Genomic DNA, 26,255 nt, shown 5'->3' with positions numbered 1-26,255 from the left:
CTGTGCCTTTTTTGAAAAGTAAAGTCAACTCTAGATGTTGTTCTCTTCAGATTGTATTCGGGGAACACAAGTAGTTAAATGTGTACAAGTAAATTAAAATAAACTGTAATAATAATTGTTCAGTCGACCACTGGCTGGTGTTTTACGCAGTAACTTTTCACGGTATGTTTCACATTCTGTTGTCAGTGATCCAGAGCTCTATTTGTACAATTATTGAGCAGTAATCACCCCAGTCTGATGATCCATGCCGTGACTCACATGCCCCTGAGTCGCATAGATCTCCTCTCAAAAGCTTCTATACATGTCCTGCTAAAGCTCCTCAGGGCCCATAGTGGCTCTGGCCTGCTGTTGTAAAGCTGGGTTACTATTGACTGGAACTGAGGGCGGGGGAATCAGCTGGCTTAGCTTACTTGCACTCCATGTGCACTTGCATCAACTGCATATTCACGTGTACAAACATGTCGGTGTTAGACTCCCTTGAATTGTAGCCAGCCTGTATTTGTAAGTGCATTTGTTTCCAAAATTAGATTTTTATTTCCCAAGTCTACAGCACTTTAATCAGTTGTTAGAAATGTCTGCACATGAAATAACAACCATCTGTACTTGATGACTTTGCCATATCTGACATGTACTTAACCTGACTAATCCTTTCTCTTGACAGAGGGTGAGCCTATTGAAGCCATTGCCAAGTTTGACTACGTCGGGCGCTCTTCTCGAGAGTTGTCTTTCAAGAAGGGCGCCTCCCTGCTGCTGTATCAACGGGCATCTGAAGACTGGTGGGAGGGGAGGCACAATGGGATTGATGGCCTGGTGCCACACCAGTACATTGTAGTCCAAGACATGTGAGTGTCCTACAAATATAGAGCAATAAATATCTTCTGTATTGAGCACAAACAAAAGATGTGCATCATGCACAGTGAATACTGACTAGTCAGTTTACCTCTAGCTAACCTCAAACTGTAGGCAGTTGTAAAGGAATAATCAGATGTTCATAATATATGTTATGTACTTTCTTCCCAAGAGATGGATGGGAACATTCATACATCCATTTTCTTAACTGCTTATCCAGTTCAGGGGTGTGGGGGTTGGGCTAGAGCTTATCTGAGCTGAGGCTGGACAGGAAGATTTATACTGTTTCCTATCTGTTCAGTAAATATGATGCCAGCATCTTTTGAACTAAACCTAAGATGAGGGAAAACATTTACTCGTTCCACAGCTGACAGAGTCCTCAAACCTTGAAAAATGCTCTAACAGAAGGTGTTTATAAAGAACCACTGAAAGTAATACATTCATTTATAGATTGAATGTATATAAAAATGTAATTTTTATATATTTTTAATTATACAATTAAAATGGAATTCTTTAGTTGGAAGATGAACGAGTAGTTTCTGACCTCTCCTCGCTTAATTATTATACCAAAGGCTGCTTAACTAGTGCCGGATCCACTTAGAGTCTGAGAGCTAAAGTCCTTAGCAAAATATCCCTGTGGGTTAAACAACACACTTGTCCTTGTTGACTTTGCTCCACAAAAAGGCTGCTAGGCCGTCAGGTTACTATAGGGTCGCGCACAGGGGACCTTCAGGCTCATTTGTCTTGTCCTCCACTGTCATCCCTGCTCAGTTGTGGAGCTTTCTGCATCTCCAGGGTCCTTAACCAAGCCTTCTGTCACCGTCTCGTGCTCTCAGCACTAACAAGCATGCACTCTGCCATAGCGACTGTTGGTGCCTAATGGACTGAAGTCACTGTCTCATTAGGACTGGAACAGAATCACTCCAATCACTTAGTAGCTGGCTGGCAAAACAGTCATTTGGAATGCCTTCACGCTCTTTCTGTTTTCCTCCTTCCCCTGCTGCTGTTGTCCCGTCAAAGGACCCCTATCAATAATTCACTAGGAGGGAGCACTGCTGATGGGGTGTCATCTTAGTTAATGAAAGAGCACAGAAATTTACAGCTGTACACGTTGTTCCCAAGGAAGTAACGTCCTGGTCTCTACTTAAAGTGAGCAGGCAGAGGAAAGTAAGAGCGCACAAGATTGCAATCTTCACTCGTCCTGTAAAAAAATAACATATACAGGGAGATGTTTCCTAAAGTACTTTGGCACAAGATGTCACCTGTCAACGTTTGACTGTGAAAATTCGTTTGTAATTTTTGTTGGTAGCTGCCTCTGCTTTGGAGAAGTGCTCGTCTGTGCTGTGACCCTGTGCGTTCATGTGGATTTGCTAAATAAGTGACTGTGTTTGATGATGCCATCAGAGGCAACAGTGCAGCTCAGTAGGTCTGATTACTGCCACCTGACAGGCACCAACTGTACTGAGTATCCAGTGACACAGCTCACTGAAACTCATGCAGCTGGTTTGTGTGTGAGTGTTTGTGCGTGTCGCCGACACAGCGCATCACCAGAATGCTGAGAGGTTCGGGACTATGACTCATCTGACTCCGTAGACCTTGTGGGGTGGGGGTGGGGGTGACACATGCTGACTCTCAGGAAACGGATGGAAAATACTGATACTGAAGAACTGAACAAATATAAAAGATTGACTGATTTGCTGATTTGTCCCTTTTTTTTTTTCTACTGTGGGTTTGTCTATCACTTCTTGCTCTTTTCATGTCTCAATGTCACACTGTCTCTGTGTCCCAGAGATGACAACTTCTCAGACACTCTGAGTCAGAAGGCTGACAGCGAGGCCAGCAGTGGCCATGCTGGGGAGGATAAATGCTCAGGAAAAGACATCGGTTCACCCAATGACACCAGGATCTCTGAAGCCTTCATCACCAGGTGGGTATACTGCTGTAAAACAGTGCTAGCTGTTGATGCTTTTTTGTTTGTTTGGTTTTTTTACACAATTTCTGTCAAATACCTTAATTAGGGACCACAGAGATTTTGCAGTTCTGAATATCAAAAAAAAACCTTTAAAATTTTTAATTTGGATCATAGATGCTCTTCCCACGTTTTTAAAGAGTGATGTCAAAATTTGTTTTACATCCAAATCCAGCCCACTTTGGTCTTATGTGGGACGCAAAATTAACAGTTATTTCAAGAGAAAGGAATCTGTCAGCACAACTCTTTTAGGGCTGCCACGATTAGTCGACTAGTCACGATTACGTCGACTATCAGAATCGTCGACGACTGATTTAATAGTCGACGCGTCGTTTGAAGCTTTGTAAGATCACAAAAGATGCAGGAATAAGTAGCAGGATTTAAGAGTGTAATAACGAACTGAAACAGAAGATGGCAGCACTGCATGTACAAGGAACCAGCTGCTGTTAAACCCCGAAGAAGAAGAAGAAGCTGTGTCCCAGAATTCATAGCGCGGCCCAGCTCAGTTGTCAACAATGGCGGCAGCTAGTTAGTTTTAATATTACTCTTATTATTCTTTCTGGGTCACAAAATAAACGTTTAACATATTTTTAGGCGAGAATGTAGCTGTGTAAACCTCAAATATCTGCTCAGTTTATCAAGACACCACATATTTTCAAAAGCACTCCGACGTTTTCGGAGACGTCTGTTACCCACTAGCTCGATAGCTAGCCAGGGGCAAGGCTCGTTAGAGCCGTGAGAACACCGGACTCCCGGCAAATCGTTTTGAAACCCACCGCCGTCTTTCGCTACTCAGGTTAAACGTGATATATAAGTCACTTAGATAACTTAAAAATGTTATTGTTTGGCTTTTTGTAGTATTTTATTTGTTCCTGAGTAAATCGGTTTGGCTGAGATTAAAGTTATAGTTTTTACACAGCTGAATAAACGTCAAGCAGACAGCTGATTATCAGAAGTGTGAGATGCTCGAGAATATACTCCGGTGTCCTGTTATATTTTAGATAGCAAGGAGTTTATTAAACTTCACCGAAACAATCTGCAAATTTCATTAAAATTTTTAATAAACTATCATCTTGTCTTTATTTTTAGTTAGCACATACTTTAAACGCTTAAAGCTGTAAGCTAATGATAGTTATATAAGAGCAGATGCTGCTGGTGCAATAAGCTGTACGTTTTATGTCCAATGGATGATGATCTGATGACTAATGGCAAAAATAATCGGTGACTAGTCGACTATCAAAATAATCGTTTGTGGCAGCCCTAGACTCTATGGGCTTAAAGTCTTTGTTGTGGCATTAATAGCCATGGGGCAGGTTTTTATCAGTAGGAAAAGCTGTAAAACTTATGAAAATTAAATTAAAAAGTCCAAAATTCTTGTTCTCCTTCACATTTTCCAAAGTAATCCAGCGGGCCAGATTGGAGTCTTTGCTGGGCCAATTCTGGGCCCAGGCCTTATGTTTGACACCCTTGTTTCACTGTAATTAGTTTACTGCAAACTAGACTTTTACCCTGTTAAATCACTGCAAATTATTCATAATGTTTCCATTTTACGTAAAACAGGGCAGTTGGAGACCATTAGTTTTACGGCAGCAGTAACAGTAACTCCTGAGTGTGCTGCCTTCCTCTGACATTGTGTTTACTAAACTCAGCTCTTTGTCTAATTGCAAGCATCAGCCACATTGTTTTGTCCCAAGTTACCAGACAGTTCCCGTCAGAAAGTATGAGTATTAAACAACTATTTCAGTCATGCACATGGAGGATTGGCGCATGCACACGCACACACACACACACACACACACTGTGTAGACACACAAATCCAATCACACCTCAGTCTTTTTGGCAGTCTCTCTGCTGGTTAGTGCCAGTATTTTGTCTCCTGCTTCTCTTTTCATTGGTGGAGGATAAGCGACCTTGAAATATCTCTTACTGGGTTTTGGCCAAACACATGCTGTTTTATTCAGAGCCATACTCACTCCCTCTACTTCACTGTTGAAATGTTGATGATTCATGCTAGAGGCAATATTTACACCACTGCAGGTATTGGTATGCAGCTGAACATATCTGAATGAATCATCCTTTTAACATCAGCCTTAATAAGCGTCCTCAAAGTCCTTAAACTAGAATCTGTCACACTCTTCCTGTCATTGGCTCCCAGGTGATCCCCACCTCTCTCCTCTTTCTTCTACCCTCCCCCTGCTCACTATCTACTTTTCCATTCAAACAGCAAGTTTTGAATCATTTATACCACTGGATATTTTTTTCTTTGGATATTTTCCCCTCTTGGTGGTCTCAGTCAATAACACGCTCACCAGACAGACTTCTATGGTAATCACAGTAAGCATTAGTAAACAAGACAGCTGTGTTAGAGCCTCTTTTAGTGGAGAAGAAGCATGTTGATGTGACCAGAACAATTCCTTCACTCGGCCTGTTTTTCTGTGTTAATAAAGAGGGGCACGTACAGCGTCTTGTGATTTATGTTACATTATTAGTCGAAGCCATAATAAGCAAAGGGTGAGCTGTCAATGCGGTGACAGCTTGCAGAGTAAGTTGCGGTGCCTGTTGTAGTACATGCTGTCCCAGAGGAAGATTAAGGACATACATGCTGACTGCTCCACCTGCAGTTTATAAGCAGGTGCTGCAGTTGTTTTGCTATTCAAGAAATGTCAGTGCAGTCAAGGGAAAAAAAAAATGTTGTTTCCTCACCAGACACCGTGTCTGCACCACTCCACCACTGGATCTCTATTATTTAGTGTGTGAGCTTTCAACAGCAGCCATTGGTGCAGTCATATGTTTTTATTATGCGCATGAATTTATAAATTTACATTCAGATGTGTGTGGGTTTCAGAGTGTTACATAATCAAAGGTCTGTTTGGATTTACCTGATACTCTGGCATTGCAGGTAGAGCTCACATTATATTCACCAAAATATTCACCACCTTCTCGTCCATCCTCATTACTGCTTTTTCTTTATCACAGTAATAAAACTGCCTGGAAATGTTAATGATAATGTCTGAGAGCTCGTTCATAGGGCTGATGTAAACTCTCTACTTGAAGCCGTTTGTTTCGGAGAAACAACCGAGGAAGAGTTATTACTGAAGATGATTAACTCTAATAACTGACCTGACCTGCATTAGAATCCAGATGCTGTATTACTAATTGAATCTTTTAAGTTGTCACTATTTCCATAAATGTAACACCAACTCAAAAAGCAAGTGATAATAAAATTAGACACTGCGCTGCTTGACTGTAAGTGATGAGCTGCTTTGATTAATCGTTACAGCCCTCGACTCTGCGTAAGTATGACAACCACAACAGAGCTGAACCTGTTGGAGCAATACAAAGGAGGATGCGCTCCTTTACTGGTCTTTTATGGAGTAACACAAATGCTTCAGTGAAACTGATGTTGGCGTGGAGCAGTCTGTTAATGTAAAGGGATTTATGTGTGATAGAAGTGCATTCATACTCAGCTCCGTCTCCGTGTTTTAACTGTGATAAGGCAGCTTCAGCGTCCCCTGGAGGAGTCTGTTTTGATCCTCTGATGAACAACAGATCCATTCTACCTGCTCTCCAGAATAACCTTAACCGATGCTTGACATCAAGGATTCCCTCAAAAAGCTAATATGCCCCATCTAATTCTGTTTTTAGAAGCTTTAAACTACTAATAAATCACAGCTAATGTGATGAAGTAGTGGTGAGGAAAACTGCTTTTTTTTTAATGCTTGCCTATTGTTTCCTCTTTCCTGCACTTATATTGCAGCAGACACAGGAAAAGATCAGATCCACCGTCTCGACGGCCACCTGCCCGTCCCAGTGATGTCCACTGCATGGTGCATACCTCCCAGCAGAGTCATAGTGGACATGGCGGGACTCCAGAGATGGGTTCACCAGTTCTAGGCCACTTCAGCCCACGGGACATGCTGCGAAGTCGCAATCACGTTGCCATAGACAGCCCTGAGCGACGGCGCCGCGCTGGCCACAGCAGTCTGACGAATATCAGTCGTCACGAGTCCCTGAAGAAGATGGAGAGCCCACCGATTCGACGTTCCACGTCCTCGGGCCAGTACACAGGCTTTACCGATGCCCATCACCACCACCACCACCACCACCACGGCGGCAAGCCCCTGGATCCGGAGACCATCGCACAGGTCAGCGCGGGACGAGCGGCGACCCGACCGCAGCTCCCTCCACCATCAAAGCCCTGCCCTGCCCTGTAAAAACATAGTCAGTCCCAGTCTTCTGCTTCCTCTGGCTGCAACCTAGTCCCTGTGCTAAAGAAACGCAAAAGACTAGCTTCACAGGCAGACGGCAGGGATCACAGTATACTCCTACACACAATATTCCTATAAATTCTGAATTTTTTGGAAAATGCCAAATATTCCAAAGTCTTGAATTTTGTCATCATTCTAATATGGCTTCTGTCATATAAGATTATATAATAGTGGAGCCATAGTCTTTTATAGGCTGTCGTTTAGAAAGCAGAGGGTTACAGAGAGCACCTTAAACTGTGCTGGGCTGTCGGTCTGCCTACTGGGAGCATGCTAAGATGAACATGTCATCTCTGCATCTCATTTGCAATCCAGAGCCATTAACATGGTGAGGGAGAAGAGCCAGTATTAAGTAATATTGTCTACTAACTTTGCATGTATACTGCATGCTTGGTGTTTTCTTAAAAAATCTCTCCTTGTGGTCTTCTTTTATATTGTGTCTGTGTTCTCCATGTTTTTGCATGTTTCTGGTCTTTTTCACTCTTAATTTCTCCATCCAATCTTGCCTTCTTGTTTTTTCTCTCTTTTTTTCATCTTAACCCTCCTGCTCGTGTCTTGCCTATGTCATTATCATCCTCTCTCACGCACATTTTCTCCTCTCCTGCAGGACATAGAGGAAACTATGAACACTGCTCTGAATGAGCTGCGAGAGCTGGAGCGGCAGAGCTCAGCCAAGCACGCCCCCGACGTTGTGTTGGACACCCTGGAGCAGCGGCAGACCTCCGGCAGCAGCGGCGGAGGTCCGACGCCGGCCAGCTCCAGCGAGTCCCTCAGCCCCATCCACGCCGTCATGCTGCGGTCAACTGCCAACACTGAGCCGCCCACCCGCCGCAGCACCAGCTCCTCCAATGATTCTGTGAGCACGTTCAAGCCCGTGGTAGCACCACGCATGGGGGTGCAGCTCAAACCCCCCGCTTTGAGGCCCAAGCCCATGGTCTTACCAAAATCAAATCAGGCCCCTCAGCCTCCTGCTAATTCTTCTCAGGACCCTCTGGATAAGTCCTGCACCATGTAACCTCCAGGGCAGGAATCGGAGAATGTAAATCAAAAACTCTCAATCTAGTTCCCAAGAGACTGTGAAACCAGTGTTTACAGTTCTCAGAGAGAGTACAAGTAATATCTAAGAGTGTGTAAAATACTTGGCCCTGGATTGGAGACATTTCTTTTTGATGGTTTGAATCTGAAAACAAGAATTTAAAAAGGATTAGATCTGAGTTATTGATGTAGGAGTTGTAGTGAAGACAGATTTGTCTGTTGTCTCAGATTTGTGTTAATATGTTTAGGTAATATTAATATTAAATAACAGATATCTTTAAAAAAAAGATTTTAAAAACAACAAATCACAAAGGCTTCCGGAAAGTTTTAGAAAATGTACACATTAGTTTAGTTTACAGATGATAATGAACTGTAACTCTGAACAACATGTGGTGCATGCAGTTCTTGAACCTGTGGTGAGAGCTGTCGTGACCACAGATTAGATTTTTCTTTCCCTTTTATCTAGAATGGCCTTCGGAGGTGTTGCGAACCAGTACATAGATCATACATCAGATGTTCATTAATAGAAAAGGTGCTGTGACTTGCTGGGCAGAAAGAGTTTTAAGGAGCCAAAAGAGCCCTTTACAGATTATTTATTAACGGTACTCTGTTAATAAATGAGTAGTACTGACACCAGTATGCTTTTTTCCACTCGCATGTAAACTGCAGCTTTCTTCAGCAAAGCATGCCGTCTGTTGTGTTTCGTTAAGTACAAAGATCACCTCTGTGCTGGCTTCACTCAGATTTATTTAAGCATATTGCCTGGAATGACAGATGATGATTGGATAAAACCACTATTGCTTTATGACTTTTACGTCTGAACATTTTGATGCGTTCATAAATTCCTGCAACGTTACCTTAGGTTGTGGGAAGAAATGCGCCTGATATGTGTTTGCTTTTGCATCTGTGTAACCTTTAGGGAGAAAATGATGATGAAAAATATGTTGTTACACTGCGTGGACTACATGCCATAGCTTCCTTTTATGCCTTGTTTGGCTTTATTTACCCAAAGACATGAGTTTATAAGTCAAAGCACGGATACTGATCCTTCATGTTTAGACTCAAGGTGGCGCCCTGTGGTTGTGCTGCCAGTAGCCATGGACCTGATGACTGTTAGTTGTAAAAGCCTCCTAATACGTTCCCCCTGCTTCCTGTGCTTCTCTTTGCGAAGGTGTTTGAAAACAGCAGCTTGCTTTGAGTCCTCTAGTCTGTTTTATATTTGGGAAAGAATGTCAATAATGTTTGCATACTGCTCTCAGACTGACATTGAAGCTCTTTTCGCGCATTTACCGATTTGTGTGGATGATACTTAGAAGTGCATGGAAAGAAATGGGCTACGTGGGTCAGTCAGCTCCTATATAATGATTTCAAAATGCAATAGCCTCATAAAATTGTATGTGCCAGACTTCCAGTTTTGTGGCTGCACCCCTGTATGTCTCCATTTGTTTTTGTTTTTTTAACCTCTGTGCTGTAGAAATAACAGAGCCGGGTGCATGTCATTGGAGTGTTTGGCTAGCATAGTTGCATATAGAAAAGAGTTTGGTAGTTAGGTTGCAGTGCATAAGCAATGCTCTCTAACAGCAGGTTTACACTATCTTTGACTTGACAAATATTATATGTATAAATAATTAAAGGTTAATTAATTTCTGAATTACTAACTTTCATTATTTTTGTAATCTTCTTTTTGTTATATTTGTTGTGTTTCTGGGTAGAAATCACTTAGAAGATATGATGTGGAATAAATATCCAGAGATACAGGTGTCCCACCTATAGTGTGAAGCCAGTTGTGTATATAAAAAATGTGTTTTTGTCACTATGTAACATCAGCAACAGTAGGACTCAAGTTATGCCGTCTGTAGGCTTTAAGCTACTCTGTGGTGTTATGTACATCTGTATTCTGTGAAAGTGCCTTTGGAAATGTTTTAGAGGAACTTCAGACACTCTGCCCGGTCGCATATTAGATGCCGTGTTTTTGAGAAAATGCAGTGCAGGATGATGAAGTGTATAAGAAATTATGCCATTTTCCAAACAGTTATATGGCAGAATTGATCATAAATAAACAGCTTACTCAATGTGACATTGCACTTTTATGTATATAACTGTATATATGGCATGTAATATCATAACGTTTAGAGTTCATTCAAGGATTTCTTTCTAATAAAGGAAATAGTTTGTTGACCTTGTGTGTGTTTTTGTTTTTGTTTGTTTTATTGAGGAACTTTGACTGCAATTTATTAAATAGATTGACTACACTTGTGTAGATGAAGTTTTAGTGCCCCTAAAAGATGTTTGAGCCAGAACAGTAAAATTACCAGTTTTGCAAAGAATAACATACACTGGTTTTGTCAAGAATAATAAAAAATTGTGAAAGCTTTCATTAAATTAGAAAACAGACTCATTGCCTTCACTGTATGGGGACAAGGACCAGCTTAGTGTCATGTTTCCCACAGAGCCTCTTTCTCAGCCAGTGTGTCTATTCTTTGTTCTGTTTGGATAGCAGAAAAGTACAGTTTCAAGATTGTAGTCATTCAGATTTGCAACAGTCAAAAAGAGTAGATGATTGGTAAATAGATCGATGCTTACAAAGCACTTTTCTACTTTAATTGCACACTCAAAATGCATTTTTACTATAAGCCTCATTCACCCAATCTCGCATACATTCATAAAAGTGCTTTTTTCTAAACCTACGCACACTGTCTAACATTCACACTCTGTTAGATGCATTGGGACAACAGCATCTTGCAAAAGGTTACTTCAATGTGCAGAGTACAAGAGCCAGGGATCAAACCTCTAATCTTGCAGCTAGTAAACGACCTGCACTACCTTCTGAGCAATAGATGGTCCGAATAAGATGAGAGTACAGAAACTTGTGAGAGCACAACAAAAGGCAGAAAGGCCACACAAACTAAGTAGTTGGGACTTTGCTGTGAGGAAATGTGCTGAGTCCTTGTTGTGAACACCGGTCAGAGCAGGGCCCTGATGTGTGGAGTTGCCTTTGTTTATTCCAGAAGTTCCTGTTTCTTCCTGCCGTGACATGATCAGTTCATTCTCCTGTCACTGTGCCTTTTAACACAGCTGCAGATGGTCCTCGGCACCACACTGCATTACAGAACGAGTTTCCCTTTTGTGTCAATAACGGCTGTCAATCTTAAATGAATGAGTCACATTTGCATAAATAAAGAAAGGAAATTTTTAATGTCAATCATAATTTTGAATAAGTAACTCTCAGGGACACAGATATGATGAGGATGAAAGCCATTGTTTTTACATTTAACAAAAAGCATTAAAAGATTGCAAACAATAATAAACAAAGCAGACGCAGAACGATTGATGGAAAGTTTTCTTGTTGTCATCAAATCAGTCATTTGGGAAACTTCTTTTTTCTACATGTTATGTGCTGCTATGTGTGGGAGTTTTATTGGGATTTGGTGTTCCCCGGAGCTAGTTCCAACCTGTTTGTTCCACACTTTAGTGTGGGTCTTGAAGGCCATCTAGTTAAAACAGAGATTGTGTTGTTTTTAATACTATAGCACAACAGTTTTATTGTTATTGAGGAGAGACTAAATAAAAATAACATTTTACCTCAGCAATCCCAACCTTTCTCTCCCAAGTGTGAATGCTCTGCTTAAGCTTCTTGTATTTGTCTTTGACATGCATGTACTCAGTGATATCAGGAGCCTGATAATCTCTGAGCTGCCGTCTGAGTTTGTGGTTAAGGGCTTCAGCCGCTGAATGCTCCTGAGGAGAGAAAGATCAGGTATTAAAATTGGGGGTTTTAGATTCTTGAAGCTTTACTAATTTCGACAAACCTTCTCAGCATGCTCTAACTCCTCCTCTATTTTTGCCAGCATCTGCCTCACTTTGGCGATGTCATTGCTCAGCTCTGCCGACATCAATGTCACACTCTGCAGCTTTTCCTGCTCACACAGATATGACAGATAAGCTGAAAGTTATACTGGAAATAACGCCAAGAACACCATCTGACAAATTTCCAGCGAGTTACCTTGTGTGAGCTGAGAACACGCTGAACCTTCAAACTGTTGATCTGAAGTTCATCCAGGTTTTTGTCGGGTCTTGGCTCGTCATACTCCTGAAAAAATTCCTAGATGCAATACACAGAACTTTGCATTTACACACTAGCAAAATGAGCAAGTATATAAATGGTTACAAACATGTAAGACACTGACAAACTTTGGCAGCAGAAAGCAGACTGTACGTTGATTTTCTGTCCTCTCGTGTAACAGTCTAACCTACAACCTACACAATCTCTTGACAGCAACACATTTGCTTTCATTCTCTACCTCATACTCAGCTTTCCCCATCTCTTTTTTCTGCTGCAGCTGTTGCAGGAGCTTCTTTTCGTGGAGCTTTAGTGCCTGATTCTTTACATTTAAGGTCTCCAGCTGGGTGACCTGTACATACGTTTGAACAGAACAAATGAGATGAAAGGGAGGTTATAAACAGGACTGAAGAAAGCGGATAACTAACAAGGGTGAAAAAAAGTTCTTTACGCTGCTTGCTTCAATCTTTAGAAGCTAACCCATCTTAATAATCTTAGTAATTTTATTGACTTTATATAAAATACTTGGGTAAAATTAATAATATGACTTTAAAAGGGTAAAAAGTCTCTGGCCTTTGGAAATGTGCATACCTCTAACCTGGAACAATCTATTCAAATACTGCTGTGCACATGTTGATGTCACTGTTTTGTTAAAAAGACAAGTTTTGTTACCTTTAACTTGTCTTCAATGTACTGGAGCACCTTCTCTGGCTCTTTCATTTCTAGCGTGTTGTCCTTTGTAGGTTTGACCAGTCTACGCTCAAAATCGTTCTTCGCCTTCCTGACATCAGCCAGACGTAATTCTGCTTCCTTCATAGAGGCCTGAAAAGACAAGTATGTTTCATGAATAAATGTACCTGAGGTCAGTGTTTCTATATATTGTGTTTTATTTTTTGCATGTGTGTGTTGTAACCTTGTAGTTGTCCTTGTTTTTTTCAGATTTCAGTTTGAGTTTCTCCCGGTCCTGTTGTGTTTCTCTTACTTCTCTCTGTGCTACGCACAGTTTTTGTTTTAAAGTGAGCGGCTGAAAACGGTCCGATATGTTGGACCTGGACTTTCGCCTCCATCCAACGCCCTGAAGGCACAAAAACTCAAAATAGTATCCTATCATGTTTTGTTCAAGAAAGAGAATGCAAATGTTTTCAGTCAAACATTTATTGGCTGGAAAGAGTTGATGCAATAAGATCTGCTTTATTTTGGCCTGTCTCAAACAGTAAATAAATTGACATTACCTAAAACTATAAAAACATTACACTTACACTGCAGCTGGGACAGCCATAAAAAGGACTTTGTCCTTCACTGTCTATCTAATTCACAAGTTCTGACAAATAAAGTGTGCTGTGTGTAGATATGTGTTGAGTGTGAAGCATTAATCTGCAGTCTTTACTTTTAGGAAGAGACCTATAATGGCAAGTAAGGATTTGCATTCAAGGTTATTTAATAAACCTTTATGGTACTTACCCCAGCCCCCAGCTTCAAGCTTCGTGTTGCCCCGGCACCTTCTCCCCCAGCCTGGGATAGCAGGTCTTGTGGATCCAGGCGGCAAATGAAGCTTTCAAACATGTCATTCTCTGCCAGGAGGGCTGCATTGGAATGCCTCGGGGAAGAATGAATAAGAAAAGCAGGCAAAATAAATACATTTTTTAAAAAATCACTTAAAAATGCTCGGAGAAGTAACCGCTTACTTTAAGAAAAATTAATTAGAAAAAAAACATTATGTAGAGGGTGGAACAGCTCACCCTAAACCTTTCTAGCTAATGGTTAATAGACGAAAAGTTGTATTTTAGTAACATTTAACTGAAATTACAGACCATTAGCAGAGCATTAGCAAGTAACTTTGGTGGGTTATACGGAATAAGTTAAATAAAGTCAGTTGTAGGGTTACAGCCGATAGGACGGAGTTATTTTTAGTTTAATAAATATGAACTGTCATTACTTTAGTTCTTCGATCCGTTTGTAAATGAGTTCCTTCTGTTCTTGCGTGACCTCGCCATTTTCCTCGATCAAGGAAAGCTCGTCCTCCATGGTTGCTAAGGTACACTGAACCTCTGGTTTCTATGGCCTAGTGTTGCATTCACGCACTTCTGGAAACGTTTTACTCAGCAAGTTTTGCAATGAGAGAAATGGATGTAATGGTGAAGGCTTTAGGACCCAGGGGACCCAAGAGAGCAGACTTTTTTTCTAAAAAAAAAAAGTCGCTAAAAAAAGACGTGAAAGCTCGTATCGCTTTTACTCTCAACAAGCAGCGGGTGCTGTAACGCAGTCAGTTCTTCTTTTACTCTTATGCTGTTTTGTGGATCACAAGGTTTAAAACTACTTATAAACACACACGAAGTAACTCCACCAGAGTGCCTATTTCGGGTCACTTTTGCCGGTCCAAGCCCGGGTAAAGGAGCAGGGTTGGAATTGTGACATTAAAAAAAAACAATAATTGCTAAAAGAAATTTAATTTGTAGTTCTAAAGAAACTCTAAATGCATTTAGGACGTTTTTTACTCACTTTATGTCTCTTCCACGATGTTATTTCTCTCTCCAACAACATAGGTTACAATTAGATTAGCATGACCAATTATGCAAATTAGGCGATGACGTCATTTAGCGACTTTTAGGACAGCCAATAGCGATTTTCCTTACTGAGGAGTTGGCAACACGGGCAGCAGGTGCTCTTCTTCTGTCATTTGCACTGACGAGGGCTGTGAACAATGGTTGTATGAGTAGGTGAAGAGCCTGAGAAGTTTTAATTGTCTTCTACACAAACGGTTGTTTTAAACCTCTACAGCAGAGGTTCGAGTAGAGATTTTAGAAGACACGCCAGGTGTGCAGCAAACACAGTTGTCTGCTGGAGGACAGGCTGCACATGTGAATTTGTCACTGTTTTTTCCTCCTTCTCCTTTTTGTTGCGTTTTTGGTTTTAGTAGGGTCACCTTTTAAAACTGTTTTTTATGCCGGGTTTGTTTTTATTTCTACTGGGCTGGTGCAATATTAGTCGGGCAATGTGCAATCCCTGAGCTAGGCTCTTACCTTAGGGGAATTAGGTCTTTTAGAGGTGCTCCGTGTGGATTTGCAGTGAATACGTTTTATTAAGAGTGATTTTAGTGCCACCGATTATTGCCTGAACTAAAACACTTAGTGCATGTGTTAAGATATTCATTGTGTGTACTCATGTTGTACAGTGTTTAACTGCATTATGGTTACTGTGGTTTAACAGAGACAGTATTTTAGTTGCCACCACAAGGAGGCACTGTTTCATTGTAAGAGCACGGATGCTGCGTCATCACGCCCCTAAGAAAAAAAAAAGTATACCACAACGAAAATTTTTTTTTTTTTTTTTTTTTTTTTTTTTTTCCATCAAACTGAAAACATTTTTTTTTTTTTTTTATTATTAACAATTGGAACAATACAGTCACAAACAAAATAATACATTATAGTGCAAATGAACTCTCGTGGAGGATAAAAAAACAAAAAAACAAAAAAAAAAACATAGTCAATACAACAAAACTAACAGCAAGGATATGGGGGGAGGGGGCTAGACAAAAGATCCACAGTATTAATGGGGAAGAAATTAAAAGGAGCACAGGTTGATACACAATATAGGTAATAATCAAAACAGTAGCAAATGGGAGATGTCATCATAGATTGCGGCAAATCTGCTTGACTTCAGTTTTTTAAGTGACATGAAATAATGTTTAAAGTCATTGATGAACCAAGTAAAGGATGGTTTTCTATTCCTCCATTTACAACAATGTATATGGTATTTACCTAACAGGATGACAATGTTAATCACAGTAGAGACAGATGGATGTTGTTTAGCCATATAGAAAATAATATCAGAAATACTAAACTGGGGAATATCGTTGATCTTGAGGGATAACCAGCTGTGTAGTTCTAACCAAAAGGCAGCTGACACAGGACATGAGAAAAACAAATGGTGTAATGTTTCACAGGCTGAATCACAAAATGCACACTGGTTAACCTCAAATTTAAACCTCCTCTTTAAAAATTCAGACACAGGATATATATTATTAATTATCTTGAAATGAGTTTCTTTTACTTTTGGGGAGACAGGCCACTGAATGAATTTTGAGAACGCCTTTTCCATGAGTGACTGGTCCCCATGAAGGGCCTGCAAATATCTACCTGAGTTAAACCCCTGGAAAAGAATAGATTTAAAATTCACACTGATAAATTTATTGTTACATTTACTATCATTTAGGATGCAGTTACCAATTTTTAGGTTTGGCAGCGCTGGATTGACCTCAGAGTGTAGCATTGTGTTGCGTATCAGCTGCCTTAGGGCCAAAGGGATAGCACAGCAAACTTTTCTGTATTCTTTTAATGGACAATTAAAGTTGTGTCTCTTTGAGAAAGACACGTAATCCAATAGAGCACCACTCAAATCCAGCAAGTCAGTTACAAACAAGATACCACTCTCAAACCAGTTCCTGATAAATAATGTCTTTTTGTTAGCAGTTATCACTCTATTGTTCCATAGGGTCGACATATGAGGAGAAAAGTTGTGTGTAAACATCATTTTCCAAAAATGAAGAATCTGTTTGTGAAAATTAGAGAGTGTAACAGGTATTTTACTAGTCTCAAAGTCACATTTTAATAGAAAATCAATTCCTCCTAGTTCCTTAAATAAAGATCTGGGTATATGAAACCACATGGAATCAGACTGAGATAAGCAAGCTCTGAGCCAGTTGATCTTAAAAGTTCCGATCATTGATTCAAAGTCTAAGGCTCTGACACCACCCTTCTCATAATCTTTAACCAACTGTGATCTCTTAATATAGTGGGTTTTGTTTTTCCATAGGAATTGAAAAATAATTGAGTTGGCTTTCCTAATATTTTGGGGAGAAACATAAAGAGAATGACATGGGTAAATTAATTTAGAGATACCTTCAGCTTTGGAAAGGATGACTCTGCCAAATATAGTGATATCCCTGGTCAACCAACGACTAAGGGATTTCTTCATGTCGACGATACGATTGCAGATGTTGTTGTCTTCTCTTCGGGACATATTTTTAGAAATCACTATACCTAAATATTTAACTTCCAGTTCAACTCTTATAGAAGCTATATTAGAATCAGAACACGTGTGAATAGGTAACAATTCACATTTGTTAATATTCAGACATAGTCCTGACGCCTGGGAGAATAATGAGATAGTGTTAAGCGCTTTAGCTACCATGGATTTATCTCTTAAAAACAGTGCAGTATCGTCAGCAAACTGGCTTATTTTGAATTCCTTGTCAAAAATGTTAATACCATACAAATCAGGGTCTTTTTGGATGATAAGTGCCACCACAACGAAAATGGCACCCATGAGAAAAGTTTTGCCGCGTGTTGATGAGGAATAAAGTTCCCAAAATATTAAGGACATTTTTGCCTCCGTCGTCATTTTCCTTCGAGTTGATCGCTGTCGATGCTGCAATACTCAACAGCATGCGATAAGTGTTCTGTTGGGCTCGTATTTATTTGGGGTGGATTTGTTTCTTTTAAAGCAACGAGAATCTGGGACCCCCGAGGGAGAGCAAGCCCGCAGGTGATAGTTGCATTGCTGGCAGGTTGCACCAATAAGACTATCTTGTGGTCGTTAGTGACCTTTCCCATTTTGATGTTTTAGGCCTTTTGCAAACCCTTTGTGTTCTTTTAAAATAAATTTTAACATCTGACTGATATTGACCCTCTTGTCCCGTTTATTCTGGGCTCGTTCCTGTAAGAGCTTTGGGCCTGAAAGTTTGCACAAGTAGTATAGAGGTCGTTAGCGGTTACTCGGTGGCTTTTACTCGCTACAGAGTTTAAAAAATGCTCTCGCCTTCTTGAGGATATATATTTTTTGTTTGTGTAACAGAGCACTAATGTGTTGAATAAAATGTCAAAGAAATGTATAATTTATTTATTCCATGAGTTAAACATACATTTCCCCATTCATTCCCAGACAGGACTTACAAAACATTTTACTACTGGGGTCTCCAACTCCAGTCCTCGAGAGCTACCGTCCTGCAGCTTTTACATGCATCCTCACTCCAACACAGTTGAATCAAATGGTTGAATTACCTCTACCATCAAATCTGGCAAAGGCCTGATAACAAGCCATTCATTTGATTGAGGTGTGTCGGAACAAGGATGAGTCTAAAAGCTGAAGGACGATAGTAGGGCTGGGCGATATGACCCAAAATTCATATCTCGATATTTTTTAGCTGGATGGTGATATAAGATATATATCTCGATTTTTTTTTTTTAAGCCATAAGTTAAGAACAAAAAGAGTTCTTAGTCACACTGTGTCCCAGATGTCACACGGGCACTTTTATTTACATACAGCGTAGATATTACTCAAAAATAAATTATCAGCATATATTAAATAATCATGGTCCATAAATAAAAGAAAACAATGTTGTTTTTGTGCATAACAAAAAGCTCACAATTGTGCAGTCAAAATGTAAACTAATAGACGCTGAGCATAATAACAAAGAGACAGATTTCACAGCTGCACCACGTCTCTGAACAGGTGCCATTTGTGGTCCTTATACACACACACAGTACGTATCACTCCGCGAGGCTCCTCCTCTGTAGCCGTAATTCTCCGACAATCCATCAAGCGGTGCAGCTCCGTAGCTTAGCAAAGTCATATTAAAACATTTTTTGACAGATTGCTGAGCGCTGTGTACCACATAAAATCGGTTCGCGGTCAGTAAGCACAACCAGAATTCATACATAAGGCGCACTGTCGATTTTTGAGAAAAGGAAAGGATTTTAGGCCGTGCAGCCCCTCTGGGCTGCATGTCGTTAGCGCGGTTAGCTCGCTAACACGTTGACGCCATCCAGCCCCACGCACGGTAACTCGCTAACGGAGATTTTCCGCTTTCATCTTGTCATTGCCTGCAGGTGAAGCTATGGGGGAGTTGTGTTCAGTGCAGGAGAGGCGAGGCCGAGTAACGTTGCGTAGAGACAAAAGTGGACGAAAGAGAGGCAAACCTGCGGCTCCACAAGTATAATTATAACGTAACATAGACTATATCGATATAAACGATATTGTCACATCTTATATCTCGTATGAAAATATATCGATATTTTTTAAAAACTCGATATATCGCCCAGCCCTAGACGATAGCTCTCGAGGACTGGAGTTGGACACCCCCGTTCTACTAATATCCCAGCTGCACATAAGACCATCAAACCAAAGGTGCGAATCAATGACTCTACAGCAGGGGTGTCCAACTCCAGGCCTCGACGGCCAGTGTCCTGCAGATTTTAGGTGTGTCCTTGATCAGACACAGCTGATTTACATGGCTAAATGACCTCCTCAACATGTCTTGAAGTTCTCCAGAGGCCTGGTAATGAACTAATCAACCTAACCCTGACCCGGGGTGATACCTAAAACCTGCAGGACACCGCCCCTCGAGGCCTGGAGTCTGACACCCCTGCAGTCACTGGTGCTAACAAATAACACTGCAAACCGTTACACCCAGTTTTAGAGACACTGCAATTTACCTGTGGCCATGCACTGCAAACAATTCGGGTCTCACCGCTATGCATGACCTGCAACCTGGGTTTGTAAAGGGAAGTGGCACAATCAAATTAAACGAAAAAACAAGAAGAGAGGTTAGTCCGCCTTTACAAGACTCACTCTCAGTCATTCATAACAGCCTTTGCAGCTGGACGGGCTAGCCAAAACCAAATTACAAATCAACCAAAAGAATAAAAAAGGACAGCAGAGGTGCAGTCGATCTACAACTTGATTGATTAAAACTTGTGGTCACACGACCAATCTTCTTCTTCTGTATAGGTTTATTGGCGGTTGGCAAACAGCAAAATGGTGCATTACCGCCACCAACTAGTGTGGAGTGTGGACCGAAATGACAATAAATAAATAAAAATATAATATAATATAATAAAATATTCAAATTCTCCCGAACAAATGAGTCTGCCTAAAAAACCAAAATACAGCCTGATAACTTTCACTTATAAAGCTCACGCGAAATAAATCAAACAAGTCCAACTTCACTCGTCCAGCTTTTTGATCAGTTGTCTCCTTTCCATATCATACTTCTGACAATGCAATAAAACATGTTCTATTGTTTCCTGTTCCCTACTGCAGTCACACTCCCCTGTACAGTGTTTACCTATTAAAAATAATGTGCTATTTAAGCCAGTGTGTCCAAATCTCAGTCGAGATATAATCGTCTCCTCTCTCCTGTTTCGTCCTGTACTTCTCATTTCCCCCGCTTTCCTTTGGATGTTGTACAGCCATCGCCCTTTCCTCTCCTCCTCCCATTGCTTTTGCCACCTTTCCTTCATTTTGTGTCGTATTCTGCTCTTGAGCTCCGTCCTACTCACACCAATAACCATATCTACCATCGGTCTCCTTGTTGCGACTTTTGCTGTCCTATCTGCCAGAGTGAGTTAATTGTGTCTGGAGCTTCCCACAAAAGGCGCTCACCTCACCTCACACACCCACTACCTTGTCAAAGTTCCTGCCAGGTGACACTTGTTACATTTCTTTTTTACGATTGATTTAGATTTAATGCAACCACATGAAAATCCACTACTACTAATTTAAGATAAAATTCACTTTATTTTCAGATTTTATATGCCACGCAATCTCGCCCTCGTGACAATATCTATTTATTTTTGTATTTTTAAAAAACCTTGTAGCGATAACTTTCCTTCTGGGCAGGGCGACCATTACACAAACCTTCCTATGTTTAAGTTTCAGTTTCATTTCCCAGTAACCGAACGTAGCCGGAGATTTCGGTCAGAGCCATAACTGGGCTGCTTTGGAATTCTTAGCTAAAGGAACAAATGTCATTGCAGAATGACATCGACTCTGTCTAAATTCATCATCAAGACCTTGTGCGACAACCAGGGGTGTTTGGAATTCGGGAAATTAGAAGATCAGCTCGCACAGAAATTCACGGTTGCGGATTCGGTCCTACGCGCTGTGCTCTTTGACGATGGTAAAATAGCCATTAAAGAAAGAAGAAAGACGGGAAGTAAAATAATCAGCCCGGATAGTCTGGTAGTGGCTAAAACCAATCTGCGGCTCTGTCAGAAAAAAGCTGGAGAGTGTCCGCAGTGCGATGGCTTACACCTGTGCAAGTATTTTGTTTGCGGAGAGTGCACGTTCGGGTAAGTGGCGTATTTATTTATTTATTTTTGTAGAAAGCTTTCCTATAATAACAAAGACTCTGTGATAGTTATCACCGCCATAAATGAGCAAAAAGGTGCTCAATCATTCACGATGAGGTTTTTCAACAAGCTACGCAGAGCGCAAAAGGGCTTTGCGTGGGTTTAAACTTTAAAGCCCAGGAAATAATCGCAGATTCAGGTTTGTTTTCCTGCTATTAGTCATCGCCTATGGTTGCAACGTATCGTCATCTTATTGGTGCTTCATAGTGATCTCATTCCCACAGCAATTAATCTTCAGTCTGAACACAGGTGTAAATAAAAAACCCCACAGGGAAAAGTGCTTTTAATACTCAGTGTAAATAGTGAATGATGATGGAATAAGCACCATGACCTTATAAGAACTGTTGTTTTGACTTTACATAAAATCCGAGCTGAATTTCATGAGACATTGTGGACATCATCGTAATCAAAATGGTTAAATGTGACTTTAGCTTGGCCTGATGGAGACTGCGCTCCCTCGCATTCATTATGAATTTTACGAATTTGGGTCACTCCATTTTTTCCTAATGTTTGCACGATTGTAGTGCAACATTTTGACCAGAAGATGGCAGCAATTTAACAGTTCAATTACAGGACTTTGATCATTTTTTTTCCCAAATGCAAAACACCCATAATGTAAATAAATGATGGAGAGCCTACTGCTCACGCTGAAGGTCATGCCTTCATCTGGATACGACGTTTTTAGTGGCAGAAACGTTAAACTCATCCAAGTGACTTCTTTAGTCTCAGCTGAATGCAGATGTCCCCTACCTTATAAACAGGCCATTTGCATAATGACTTGAACTAGCACCACCGCATACATCTTTAAATGAGGTTTTTGACAATGTAAAATTATAGATACGTTGGCTCAGACACTAAACTCAAAAGCAATAATATTGAAAAATATTATAAGTAAAGCAGAATATTTTAATTGGATGGCATGTTGTCATTTACAGAGGGAAGTGTAAGAATCCACACAGTGTGGCATTTCCATACAATGCAGAGCTTTTGAAGAAGTACAATCTTCATGATTTCACAGAGAAACAGCTGTTCCAGCTGTTACTGCAGAATGATCCTTATCTGCTTCCTGAGGTATGTTTTAGCGGTTTGCACTTGGAGGCAATTGTGGAGATTGTCTTGTTCTTCTGTTGAAAATATGTGAACTTCATCCTCCTTTATGATTCCTTTTTAGATATGCTCACATTACAACAAGGGCAACGGTCACCACGGCTCATGTAAATTCACCACCTCGTGCACAAAGCTCCATGTCTGCCAGCATTTTTTCCAGGGTGACTGCAAATTTGGCTCTTCGTGCAAAAGACAGCATGGCCTCGATGGACATGCGATGAAGCTCTTCCGAGGATTCAGTCGTGAGAATATTGAAAACCTTCACAAGATCTACAGAAATAAATGTATCATCATGGGTCAACAGGAGAGGCAGGGTACTGGTGTCACTGGTAAAGCAGATTTTATAAAAACATGTCTTGCACAGATTTTTGTCAATCAGCAAGACCAGTAATCTACACAACATAAATGTGTCTCTTCTGTAGTGCTAACAGAGGTAAGAACCTCAACTAAGCAGCCTCAGCAGTCTTCCCAGCAGTCTTCCCACAGCAATCCTGGATCCCCAACCAGTTCTGTTTGTCCATCTAAGCCACCGAGCAATGCTGACATGAATGAAATCTGCCTTTATTTCATTCGCAGACATTGCGGGTTCAAAGGTAATGATCATGATGGTGGAAGCTGCCTTTCATATCTACAATACAGTAACATCTCAACACGTATAGCTCTATGTCCATATGTGCACTGCCTAATAAATGAATGCTGGTGTGTGTTTTTCATAGACAAGTGTGCACGTGTCCATTGGCACCTGCCCTACAGATGGCAGGTTTTAGACACTGATGGTGTAACCTGGAAGGACTTGCCCACTATGGAGGAAATTGAAAAGGCATACTGTGACCCAGCAAAAGAGACGAGCTGCATGGATCAACCTTCGTCCGGCTTAGGGCTTTTCAGATTTCTGTCTCTTCAAAGGTACATGAAGAAACAGAACACACAGATGTACTGTTTGTGGTGCATCTGCAGTAAAAGATTAAAAGATTAAATGCATATTACTGTTATTCACATGAGCTCAGGTCTATAGATTTCCATTAATTTTGATGGAATTTACATCCCTCTTAGCTCTTCATCCCCTGTTGAGAAGTCGGTGGACTTCAGGACCATGAGATATGGAAACTCTCCAGTTCGTCGCCTGTCCACTGCCTCCTCTGTCTCAAAGCCCCCTCACTTCATTCTCACTACACAGTGGGTCTGGTACTGGAAGGACGATGGTGGGAAATGGTTGGAATATGGAAAGGTGACTTATTGTGATTCTTTCAATGAGTATGAAGATCTTGCCACCCTTGACAGAACTTTTCTAAGGGAACAGATATATTACAGTTAGATATGCCAAGTAATTTAATCACTGGCATGTTTGGAATCTAAACTTTGGTGGATTGCTTGTGTTCTCTTTAGGGTGATGAGGAATCATCAGTGACTTCTGAAACCCTGGAGAATGTATACCTTGAAGACAGAGATACAGAGATTCCGTTCAGTGCTGGCAAACAGCAATATATTCTCCATTTCAAAGATGCGACAGGAGACCAGGCGATGTATCAGCAGAATATAAAATTCAAAACCAAGCGAGATGTCAGGAGGAGGCCTCGCTTTGTGTCTGCTCATGACGTGGAGGACAAGCTGAAGAGGTATTTTGACTTCCACTTGTGCACATTGATTCAGGCTATTCAAATATTTCTAGGCTTGGTTGGTTGCTGTCTTAAGTGAGTTTACCAACAAAATGAATACTGCATGTCTTCTCTGCAGTACGTCATCAAAGAGCTCCAGCTCCTCCACAGCTGAAAGCGTACCTTCGCACTGGGACAAAAATGCCATACCTGAGTTTGGATACAAGGTATCTTTCTTCTATTTAAAAAACAAAAACCCAACCTTGTGCTCAGTGTTACTAAACACTAAACCCATATTTCTACTTTTATTGTTAACTTGTATATTTGCACTTTATTCTTGTCTTTCAGCTAATACATCTCTCCCAATCTGCACCAGATTACAATCTGATTGAGTCTTTATTTAGAAGCACAATGCCGGTGAAAAAAATTAACAGCATCCAAAGGATCCAGAACCCGTCTCTGTGGAGAGTCTTCCAGTGGTAAATTACTGACAGAGATTTTTGGCTTTTTTAAAGAAATGATTTGAACTTTTGGAGGAACCAGGTGATAAAATAGTGAATCTACTCTACACAGTGTAGTTTACCTTAGCAGCAACACAACAGAACTTGTTACTGTTAAAAAGTAGAAAAAAAAAGGAAACTGTTTTGCAGGTGTTGGACTAAGTTCTGGCCTGGCACAGGAAATAGCTGAATCTTCACTAGCTATCTGATGGGGTTATTAGTTTTCTTTCCCCCTCATATCAAGTCTTTATGCTAAATTCAGCAGCTGGATGCAGACAGAAAGGTTTTACACACAAATCTCTGCAAGAAGGATGTTTCCACTTAAATGGCATACACTGTGTTCAGGCAGAAAGAGCAGATGAAGGGGAGGAACGGAGGAGACCCCTCAATGATGTATTTGTTCCACGGGACTGACGAGTCTCTGATAGAGGCCATCTGTGAGCAAAACTTTGACTGGAGGATGTGTGGGGTCCATGGCACAGCCTATGGCAAAGGTACAGCAAAGCAATCTTTGCATCACTTTTTGTAGTATAATGGACACATTGTAGCTAAAATTTGATACTGGAAAGCCATAAAAGGAATGCATCTTCCTCAAAACGAACACCAGAAAACTCTTGAGTACTAAATCACTAGCATTTTTTTCTTTGAACTATATTAACAATAACACTTTTTTTTATTTTAGGGAGCTACTTTGCCAAAGATGCATCTTACTCTGACAGATACGCCAGTGTCAGAGCAACTCCAAACAAGATTATGTTTGTTGCCCTGGTCCTGGTAGGGGACTACACCAAGGGGAGAAGCACGTACGTTCGCCCGCCGCTAAAATCAAACGGAAGAACGTTCTACGATAGTTGCGTTGACTCTGAGAACAAACCCAGCATTTACGTTGTCTTTGAAAAGCAGCAGATTTACCCAGAATACATTATCAACTACTCATAAGTCGCAGTTTGCCTTTCCTTTTTCAGACTAGTGAAACTCTGTGGATGGATGTTCTTTAGTTTCGTGGTGTATTTGAAAGTTTAGAATTTTGCAAATGTAGAAAAATGATTAAAATAATTTAATAGTTAACAAAGATAATGACAAAATTTAAAAAAATGCAATTAATGAACACTCCACAGGCTATCATTTTACATTTTGATTATTCAGAGCTCATATGTATAAACAGCCTTTAATTTTAAATGTAGCTTCTTATTCCTGTGACATGCTCAGTGACTTCTCATGTCTGTTTTAAATACAGTGTCATGTAAGTTTTTTTTCAATTCTGTAACCAAAAGAGACAAAATTCAGCCAGTTTCTGAAAGAAGAGAAGACCAGGTTTATAAATACTTGGTGTGCCTCAGAAGCACAAAGCACTCACAAAGTCTGACCACAGAGAGAAAAATCAGCTCTGCTATATTTAACATGTGCGCTTCACATTACCGCAACTCCTCAACTATTTTGGGCTTAAGAAAATTCAAATTGTTCCTAAAAGATGACAATTTAGTAATTTTACAGCAATTATAAAAAAAAAAAGCCCAGGCTGCCTGCATGATACTTTCTTATTGCAGTCCAATAAGTCGCAATCATCGGCCTTGTGAAATTGTGGTGATTTCTCCAAATCTTTTAATCATAATGTGTCAGAAGTTGAGAGTGAGAAAGGTTACTATAGAACTACCAAACTATTTGATTATAGTATGCAGTATT

The 26,255-nt window shown here is 40.6% G+C and overlaps 3 protein-coding genes across 7 annotated transcripts in view; 2 read left to right on the top strand and 1 right to left on the bottom strand.

Moving 5' to 3' along the window:
- Positions 1-8,320, top strand: part of srgap1a (SLIT-ROBO Rho GTPase activating protein 1a) — a 78,552-nt gene extending 70,232 nt beyond the window's left edge. For 2 of the 4 annotated variants that reach the window (XM_085359019.1, XM_085359022.1), the window contains exons 19-22: positions 662-842; positions 2,639-2,776; positions 6,579-6,963; positions 7,691-8,320. In XM_085359019.1, the coding sequence (XP_085215145.1) occupies positions 662-842; positions 2,639-2,776; positions 6,579-6,963; positions 7,691-8,098 (1,112 nt within the window). In that variant the 3' untranslated portion in view covers positions 8,099-8,320. Of the gene's footprint in view, positions 1-661; positions 843-2,638; positions 2,777-6,575; positions 6,964-7,690 lie in introns of all 4 variants that reach the window. The other 2 variants (XM_085359018.1, XM_085359020.1) reach the window with 1 other exon arrangement.
- A 3,181-nt stretch (positions 8,321-11,501) lies between these two features.
- Positions 11,502-19,818, bottom strand: cfap263 (cilia and flagella associated protein 263). Its single transcript, XM_085357220.1, has 9 exons — positions 19,673-19,818; positions 13,640-13,775; positions 13,092-13,253; positions 12,851-13,000; positions 12,420-12,530; positions 12,122-12,220; positions 11,928-12,035; positions 11,701-11,856; positions 11,502-11,609 (listed from the first exon to the last, which is right to left on the bottom strand). The coding sequence occupies exons 1-9, from the start codon at positions 19,816-19,818 to the stop codon at positions 11,502-11,504; spliced, it is 1,176 nt and encodes a 391-aa protein (XP_085213346.1).
- Positions 19,819-20,919: 1,101 nt separating this feature from the next.
- parp12a (poly (ADP-ribose) polymerase family, member 12a) lies at positions 20,920-25,571 on the top strand. Of its 2 annotated transcripts, XM_085357218.1 has the most exons (11): positions 20,920-21,310; positions 22,306-22,441; positions 22,542-22,806; positions 22,900-23,070; positions 23,194-23,383; positions 23,531-23,705; positions 23,864-24,093; positions 24,212-24,299; positions 24,421-24,551; positions 24,918-25,066; positions 25,255-25,571. In XM_085357218.1, exons 1-11 carry the CDS (start codon positions 20,997-20,999, stop codon positions 25,509-25,511), a joined length of 2,106 nt encoding a protein of 701 aa, XP_085213344.1. In that variant the 5' UTR covers positions 20,920-20,996; the 3' UTR covers positions 25,512-25,571. The 2 variants fall into 2 exon arrangements, with proteins under 2 accessions (XP_085213344.1, XP_085213345.1); XM_085357219.1 differs by lacking the exon at positions 25,255-25,571 and having other exon boundaries at positions 24,922-24,969.
- Positions 25,572-26,255: the final 684 nt, after the last annotated feature.

Source organism: Diplotaxodon limnothrissa, linkage group LG7, assembly GCF_057381915.1.
Source record: "Diplotaxodon limnothrissa isolate DT_005_m linkage group LG7, D_limnothrissa_male_GT1.1, whole genome shotgun sequence".
Lineage (NCBI taxonomy): Eukaryota > Metazoa > Chordata > Actinopteri > Cichliformes > Cichlidae > Diplotaxodon > Diplotaxodon limnothrissa.
The sequence above is the reverse complement of the archived record's forward strand: the minus strand, read 5'-3'. Positions and strand labels throughout refer to the sequence as shown.

Coding starts and splice junctions, on each gene's coding strand:
- parp12a (XM_085357218.1), top strand. CDS start 20,997: ATGACATCGACTCTGTCTAAATTCATCATCAAGACCTTGTGCGACAAC. Junction 22,807..22,899: donor GCAGGGTACTGGTGTCACTG/GTAAAGCAGATT, acceptor TCTCTTCTGTAG/TGCTAACAGAGGTAAGAACC. Junction 23,384..23,530: donor AGATTTCTGTCTCTTCAAAG/GTACATGAAGAA, acceptor CATCCCTCTTAG/CTCTTCATCCCCTGTTGAGA.
- cfap263 (XM_085357220.1), bottom strand. CDS start 19,818: ATGACTGAGAGTGAGTCTTGTAAAGGCGGACTAACCTCTCTTCTTGTT. Junction 13,254..13,639: donor GCTTGAAGCTGGGGGCTGGG/GTAAGTACCATA, acceptor TTGTGCCTTCAG/GGCGTTGGATGGAGGCGAAA. Junction 12,221..12,419: donor TGGGGAAAGCTGAGTATGAG/GTAGAGAATGAA, acceptor TATTGCATCTAG/GAATTTTTTCAGGAGTATGA.